General features: G+C 40.7%; 1 protein-coding gene across 1 annotated transcript in view; it reads left to right on the forward strand.

Moving 5' to 3' along the window:
• Nucleotides 1–563: 563 nt before the first annotated feature.
• Nucleotides 564–9,061, forward strand: part of dgki (diacylglycerol kinase, iota) — a gene marked incomplete at both ends in the record, with an annotated part of 26,390 nt that continues 17,892 nt past the window's right edge. Inside the window, 2 exon segments of the mRNA XM_035680329.1 lie at nucleotides 564–672; nucleotides 4,380–4,475. Of these exon segments, the coding sequence (XP_035536222.1) occupies nucleotides 564–672; nucleotides 4,380–4,475 (205 nt within the window).

Here is a 9,061-nt window from a genome sequence, read left to right on the forward strand (position 1 = left end):
GTGGCTGTCTTTTCAACATAGATTAGCCTAGCACGTAGCATATCTAAGTACAGGAAAGGAGGAAGTTCTGCTCAACTCTCATTGGAGCACAGAAGGGGCGGGGCTTAAGAAGGGTCAGTGGTCACTGATCGATGCTAGATGAAGAGCTCTTTGATGAGACGGAGAGAGATGATGATCTGAGTCGTGATGGTGGAGAAACTGAAACAGAAATACATAAAGAGGAAGTTTGATCGGGTGCGAGGCAGAAACATGGCGAGAGAGCTGACTGCTGACTCATCCTCCGACAGAACGGATCTGTCTCTCTCTCGTCACCCCAAAGTGCTGCTGGCAGTCTCTCCTCCAAGCTGTTCCCACTTCTCCTCGACCGAATATCTGCAGCAGAACCCGCCGAAATGTGCTCTCATAGCATGAATAAGTCATTTACATACTAAATTATACTGAAAACTAGTTCTCCGTGTGACTGAGCCGCTCCGTGGTGAGAGAGCTGTGTCACACATAGACGATGGCGTTCTCTCTGTTACAGGCTGTGATGGTTAATAAAAGTTTCTTTGGTTTGTTTGTAGGAAAGCGATCTCCCGGTCGGGTCTCCAGCACCTCGGCCCGCCACAACCCTCGCTGCCACCTGTGTCCAACGGGCCCAACAAGGATCTCCGGACCTTCGTGGACTGGACGGTCAGACATGCACATACACTCAGTTTATATATGAATATCAGTAACGATCAGATCTGTTCTCTGCTTCTTGTTTTTGTGTTTCCTGCATATAAATTAATGTTTTGCAAGATTTTACAAACTCATGTATTCAGTTCTTTGATTCAAGAGCGAGGGCTTTTAGTTTGAGAACATGACTTATTGATTTCACCTTCAGATTATTTAATACTTTCCCTCAAAACTCAAACAGCCCAGTCACTCAGGCCTTCTCTCGGATAGCCCCACTTACACAGAAAGTGACATTGTTTTCCCATCTAGCTCAGCGAAGGGAGGCCGCTGTGCTTCTATACTAATATTAATAATAAAAAGAAACTTTATTTATGCAGCACTTTGTAGAACAAAGTCACAAAGTGCCTTACATGGCTGGAACCAGGATTAAGAACAATTCAGGAGGCAATAAGGCAAAAAAAAGTCGCACCAAAGTGAGGTAGAATTAAAAGAATAAAAGACCCACATCAATAACGACAATAAAGCAGATAAAACTAAACTAACCGCACTGAGGCAAATTGTTTTAAACAAAAGCATAAAATACGCTAATACCTGGTAAAAGCAACGATACGATAATATAACAGATTAAACATGAAAATCAGAAGGCAAGAGAAGTACCTGCAATGAAGCCAAGCAGGGCGGGAGTGCATGAATGTGGTTTAAGAGTAACCGCCCGTACGAGACGCTCCAAGAAGTAAAGCGAACGCACCCGCAACGAGGCTGGCATCCTATTGGTTGAGGGATTTTTGAGTAATTCGGGGTCATTGCACAGAAGAATCTAAGAGCAGAGCAGCAAAAACAAACTTCTACACGTATTTAAAAGCAACATGTCTGAATACGGACAGTCGGTCTCTGCTGTCCTGTTCCTGTCGGCTGACTCACTGAATGACATTTGGATTGTCATCAACAGATTTGTTAGCAGACTGGTTTCAGCAGCCGTATGTTCATGTGGAAATGAAAAGCAGCAATTTTCTGTTGGGTTTTTGATCATTGCTAGAAAATGTTTTGTTAGCTGAGCGTGGGAAAGAACGTTTCATGAGTCAGGACTTTATGGGATGTGACTTTCTCTGGGTTTATTTAACAGAACTTAATGGATTTGATTCACGTAACGCCTCAAAAAGCTAAAGAGCCATTTAACAGCCGTCTGAAATGTAACGAAGGCTCAGCGCTTCGGGAAATGCCAACTCGGAAAGTGCTCTGAAAAATGTCACGAAACAAGTCAACAAAAAGTTTGTTTGGCATCATTATCCACTGAAATCCATGGGAATAAATAAAAAGTTCTAAAACTATTTCACCTTACAAAGACCTCCAAATAATTCCCGTTATTCTCCAGCTGATGTCTCAAACTATTTGCAATCTTGTGATGACAAAAACAAATCCCTTCATCAGGGTGCAATTTTATAAAAGACCCGCATTTCAGCAGAAGGTCAAATCAAGTGAAAGGTTGGAAATCTTCTGTAATCAGCCATAAAATAATCCAAAGGTTTCTCCCTAAAGGTGGAGTGTGTGTGTGTGTGTGTGTGTTTCCACCGCTTCACATCGTACACATCAGATCTAACTCCACATCAGAGCTGCACCATTACTTCCTGTGACTGACTTACTTCAAAATAAAAGTCAACTTATGTTAAATGTATAAACATTTTTCACTTTATGAAGGCAGTGAACAAAAAGCAAAGAGGGAGCAACAAACAAATATGAGGCTAATCAGTAAGTGAAAGCAACATTAGCTCCAATAAGACTGTAGGTATCACATACAGGGAATTTGCCTTGGTAAGTTGGTGCTAAGTAAAAAGATAAATAAATACCTAGAGAAATGATCAATAACACAAAACATGTATAAATTCCATCACAGCTTCTCTTCTACAGCTGTTGTGGTCTGCAATAATCACACAGACAATCCCCGTTAGAGCTGATTCTCTAATGATAGTCTGTGTTTCTAAAAGCAGAGACAACTGCTGCCAACTTTACCTTGTTTACAACGGGCCCAGTGGAAGACAGGCACGCATCTATTTTTATCTGATTCAACAAGAGAAGAAGGGCTGTGTGGCAGAGCGAGGTTTTTACTCCCAGTCATCTGTGTAGGTGCTCGCCGGGCTCAGACAGAAAACAAACAGCGCACGAGAACGCCACCTGAAATACTAATACCAGTTCACAAACAGGGACGTCACTGTGGAGTCTGCTAGTAGTTGTTCCTCTGTCTGTGAGATGTATTTCAGAGTATAAGCAGCACTGAGTCAATGCTGCATCCATAATGAACGTTCAAGAAAAGGTGCTGTGCTATTAATTGGGAGTTGTAAGAAGACACACTGTTGTCGGCTCACATCTGAGATTCCCCTCCGGCTCCGTCTGCAGGGACACTTCCACCACGTCATCGCTGGCCTTTAGCTCTCTGCAGGACACACACACACAGGCAAATATCATCATTTTACCTAATCACTCATTAATATACACTGAGGGGCTGAGTTACTGCGGCTTTATGGCTCAATGTAGACGCTGATGATCTTCCATATTCACTCCGAGGTTTTTAGCAAAATGACAGAAAAGCTGCAGAACAAAGGACAGATTTATTTTGTGTATTTGGGTGTTTGGTATAGAAAGGAGGAAATGTCTATAAATGGCCATTAAAAGTTAATTAATGAGGCTGATTGACTGCCGAGGCCGAGCTGCACTTTAAAAAAGAACAGCTGTGAAAACTTATCATTTCAAACAACTGTCTGTAAAATAGTAAAAAATATGAACTTCATTAATTGAAATTATGAAATAATTTAGTTTCTCACTTAATACATATTTTTATGTTTCTAAAACTTAAAGATGAAAGTTTTTCTAAAGAAGAAAAGTACATTGTATGATTGTTTTCCTGTCCTCCTCTTTTTTTAGTGATATTTCCAGCCTTTCCAGCTGTTAGGGTTTGTATCATTAAAGGTAAAGGTTAGAAACCGGAGCAGAAACTGTTTGGGCTGTAATTTGAAGAAGCGAGAGACAAAATAAAAATTACACACCAGTGGACGATGTATTGGTCCAACCCTGGTGCAGAGCTTTATTATTGATCTGTCAGTATTTTCTTACAGCAATAATCTCACTAACTACTCAACATTGCCCTTCTGTAAATATATTAAAGATGTATTCAGACATATATACAAATAATCTGCTTGGAACAATAATGTGTAGAATTTCCTCATTAAAATCAGTTCATTGTAGTGTTGATCGATTCATTTAAGATATTTCTTATACATATTTTAGGTGCTGAAACAGAACAGAAATAAAATACTGTATATTAAATATATTTATAATCTCAATCCAGATATAAAATGTGTTTGTGTTATAAATACAGCGGCAGTACGACGCCTGCTAAGAGCTGTTCACTGAACCCAGTCACATCCCTTTTACATGCATGAAATCATTCACATTTACATGTTTGTGATGCGTAAAGGTGTGTGTTTTCACTTGAATCGGGGCTCCTGTAGTGTTGTGATTAGCACCTTAGATTAATATACACTGTGAAATTACCCACCTACTCAGCAGCAGCAATTACGTGCTTGACACACTCGTTGACCGCTCTCACTAGAGTGTTTATGTGCATACGGCTGCAGTTTAATGTGACTGAAAATAGTCTTGAGTGAGAGACGCACGAGGATAATGTGAGTTATTATGTCATTATTTCCTCTCTCGGTCTGTCTCTGCAGGAGAACGCGGTGAACGGGGATCACCTGTGGATGGAGACGAGTTGTTCAGGAGAGCTCTGTTACCTTGGAGAGGACACCTGCCTCCTGAAGACCGCAGTGAGTAGTGTGCACGCTGCCCGCTGAGTGAGGACGAGAGCGGCTATTATATATTTATTATTAGACTTTTATTTTAGCCTCAGAGACCTTCAGGGTTGCCCCCTATTAGTCGACCTAACAGTTACCCCCTGACCCCTTTTTAGAGACGAGATTTCCAGTCCATGTTCTCCTGGTGGGTTTGAATAGTGTTTCTGTGCTGTGGTTGAATTAATGCGACGGTTAGAGTGAAGCTGTAGTCAGTAGACCTTTTTCACAGCAGCCACTTTGACATAAAACAGTAGGGTAAACACAGGTGTTCCCAGTGATAATGATTAAGGTTCAGTTCCATCCAGGTCAAACAGAGTAAGAGGGCTCACTGTAAAAAACTCTGCTGCTCTAAATGGATCAGAACATTTGTTAATATCAGAAAGTTTTGTTTCTAAAACTTAAAGATACATTTCAGTTTTTCTGAAAAAAGAAAAGTAAATTTTGGCAAGGTTGGCAAAACCTAAAAGTTTAGGTTAGTTTTCCCAACTTGTGTTTTGTACAGTGTAGTTAATCCTTCCTGTCTTATGTAACGACACAGAACTTTGAATGACCTTGTTGTTGGACGGTTCTGTACAGATAAACCGACCTGGGCCGAGTTCTCCATAAGACTGGAACACATCTCATTTTATATAAATAAATCCGCTTCTTTCAGCAGCGTGTTTATCAAAGCAGACGTCACTTCCATTGAGGGTCGAGGACTTTAGAATCAGCCGCAGGTAGCGGTTAATGTCACCGGCTTTTAAAAGCTTGTGAAGCGACCCGGTTGGCTGATCTGGCCGAGGCTGGCCACGAGCCAGGCATTACATAGAGAGGATTAAGTATAGCCGCTGACTGTTGATTTTAGCAGTGAAGTTTGCCTTTTCTACTGTTTCACATGAGAATATGGGCTGAAAAAGAGCTAACATCGACCTGTTCAGTAGAAAACTGTGATTTCAGTGCAGCTGTGTATATCAGGAATAAATAAATAAACGCTGCTTTCACATAAAAATCACTCAATACTTACTACTTACTACAAAAACCTCATGCATAAAATCCAATCCTTTCTGATTCATGAGTCAAATTATGGTCAGTCGCCGTTCGTGCTGAGAGCAGGTGGTCCCGGCGGTCTGCTAATGGAGCGTATTGTGTGCTTCTAAATACAGTCCGGTGATTTGGCATTGTTTTAAACAGGATGCCCCGCTCTCACTCAGACCAACCGTGTCTACAAAGCAGCAGAAGAAATCACTCGTTCAGACTGAGCGAGCTGTGTAGAAAGTGTTTAAATTACAGGTATTATAGATCCTCTCTCCATCCGCACGCCGCTGACAAACAACAGCTCAGAAATAACCTTTAATATAATGACATTTCTGTATAGTTTCTCTGATGGTATGTTATTACAGTGCGCGTACTCGAACAAGGTGAGACACAGCAAAATAAATTCACTATAATCTCTCTCTGTCGTTTGTTTAATTGGATAAATATGCCATCGCCGCCGTGCGCTCGTGGCTACTAAAAGCACAGCCTGACCTCGGTGGAATCTCAGGTTGCTTTGACAAGTCACAGTTGACATGAATAAGCACATTCCTGCCCCGGCTGGGTTAGATGGGGCTGATTGAGTCTCAGTCATTACGGAAAGAGGCTGGCAGTGACGGATGCTGCAGACGATTTAAACTCACTGTACAGAATCTCTCACCTCTGTGGATGAACGCTGTAGTGTGCAGGGAGACTCTGGAGGGACCGCTATGACCTGCAAGTCCACGGTCATGTGACCTGAACCTGACAGTAACCTGAATATATTTATATATTTGCCTGTGGACATTTTTCACTATCTTATGGATGATATATAGATTACATGGTTGATTGAATAAATCATGAGACAGTTAGTTTGTCATACGAATCTGTGAAGATTCAAATCAGTCAAAGAACCCGGCAAAAAAACCTTGATACTTTATTCCCTGTCCTCGAACTGTCCTCCGTCAGCATCAGACGCTGCACTCAGTCCCGGTCTGGACTATTGTTCAGCTACTGGATCCACTACGGCTGCTGGACTGGAGGGGGGTGTAACACACAGCTCCATTGGCTACTGCGACAGGTTCCTCCCTAACTATGTGGAAGCAAACCGCTCTCTGCTTCCTGTTACAGTAGCTGAGTAAATGGACTTTGCAGGTGGTATCGGTGCTGACTATCACTGCTGTACTGAATGAAACTCTTTACTGCACAGAGCCAAACAACCAATGTGTAATGTGCATTAGTTCCTCTTTCTCTTTTCTAGAAACTCTTTTAAAGTCTTTATCGTAGTGTTACATAAACTCTCAATACAGGTCAACGATGATGAAAGAGATTTCTCTCAGCTTTTAAATGTAATCATAGCGTGCGGTATGTTCCCGTCAGCCACAGTTTATCAGAGCGTTTCCATAACGTCAGTATTTATTGATAAAGGAGGTTTTGTGGTTGGACCCCGTGAGAACACTGAGAGCCGACCAGAGACACATGGAACTGAGAGTCTGTTTTTAATATGAGAGTCGCAGTGTGTCAGACTGACCCTCCATTATCAGCTGTCATATTATTACCCATAATGAGTAGTTCATGTGTTGTTAGAGCGAGCAGTGTGATTGATTGAAGGCCAGCAGCACTTTATTTTCATTGCCAGTCACACCGTGGAATAAACACAGTTATTGTCACACAACAGTAATTAAAGCAATACTTGAACATGATGGGACATATACTAAATATCAGGCTGCAGCCAGCATCTGGTTGGCTTAGCTTAGCATAAAGACTGGAAGCCTGTCTGTGTCCCGTAGTAAAACAATCTGCCCACCAGCACCTCTGATTTTAGTTTTTAATAAAAGTTATACTAAAAACTAAATAAAATAAATTGAGAAAGGAGGCAGAAATAAACAAATAAAAACAATAAGAAGGAGATTACTATTATATATTATATTATATAAGTTATGATACTTATAAATACTAAAAGGAAATACTTTAAAATAAATTAATGAAATTTCCAAAAAAATGGAGTAAATGCATTGTAAATAAGACGACAAAGGTCCTCAGTTAAATCATAGATGATGATCAAAACTCCTCGCAGGAAAGTCCCTAGTTAAACTATTCAATGTTATATTAGAAAGTGTTCTAGTTCAGTTTGTGAGTGCAGTTTAACATTGTTACTTTTCAGAGGCAGACAACAGTGTTAACAACCGCAGTTCTTTTAATGCCAGATTTAGATCTTGTTAATCATTTTGTGTCATGGACTGGTCGAAAATATAACTGAAGACTGTTAAAATGTCAAAGTGTCTCTTACGGTCAACGCTGCAGTTAAAGGCTGAATGGGAAGAAAAGTGGTGTGTTTTGTGTATATCTTATATCGCTGTCCCCTGCTGCGTGTTTGCTGGCGGTTTGCTGTGTTGGTTAGATGCGTGTTAGATGCGTGTTTGTTGCGATTGTCTCACCAGCTCATCTGTGCGTGTGTGTCGTAGGTTTTCTCCTTTAAGGACAGTCGGCCCCCCAGGGAAGAATTGTGGCTGCACTGTTAAGAATCGTTGTTCCACACTGAAACAATGGCTGCATAGTAGCAACTAGAATAAGCGGTATCTCTCACACACACACACACACACACACACACACACAGCAGCACAGTTTAATCCTTCACATTACTTAACGCTTCACAAACTCACTGAGAATTAATTTCATCATCTACTTATTGGTATGTATGTCCTGAGTCTGAACGATGAATATTTATCGTGAGGACTGTGTGGAAACATCGTTTATTTCCTCGGGCGTGGGAGGACCTGTAAGACCTGTTCAAGTGTCGGCTAGATTAGTACACAAGTGTAATATTTACTTACTCATTCCTCTTTTCAAAAGTAATTAATTATGAAGACGATTAAATACCAGTTGTTTTTAAAAAATCAACATGGTAAATGGATATAATTAGTATGGGAATAAAAGCATTTCCATCTTCAAACTGTTTCCTTTCCAATTCCAGCAAACCAGTCCAGGACATGTGGATTGGGAATTCGTTGGCGTTGTAAAATTAGTGTAGGAAGAGGGTGTCTACAAAATTAATACTTGCTCAATCAAATTAATTGGGTTCAGTGTTCTTGGCTCAGGAGACACTTTCTACCTGCAGCTGGAGGAGCTGGGGATCAACCAACAACCTTCCTGATTAGGAAATTAAACAACGACACTCTTTAAGTTAGGTTGAAAGTTAAACGGATGTTGATTACACAATGAGAATCTCAACAATCTTCAAGCCTCCAATCCAAATCGTTCTCTCTTTTCTCATCTCTCTCGGCTCTTTATTGGTTGCTTTCGTTAAGCCCATTTTGGATTCTTGTAAATACCACCAGGAAGACCAGGGAGGGAGGCCAGAAGGGAAGATTATTTAATCATGTTCTACTGTCAGTGATTCAGTGAAAAGTCTCAGCCAAATATGACAAAAAAGTTATTTTAGTTACGTATTTTTCCTTTAAGAAAAGGCACAAGTAATCTTCCTTCACTGACGTATTTTAATGGAATAAATAACAATAACGTAAATTTTAGGCGGCTGCATTATATGAAAAAAAAACCAACGCTAAAAA

This window comes from Morone saxatilis, unplaced genomic scaffold (genome assembly GCF_004916995.1).
Source record: "Morone saxatilis isolate NCDOM2014 unplaced genomic scaffold, NCSU_SB_2.0 Contig10, whole genome shotgun sequence".
In the NCBI taxonomy this organism is placed as follows: Eukaryota; Metazoa; Chordata; class Actinopteri; family Moronidae; genus Morone; species Morone saxatilis.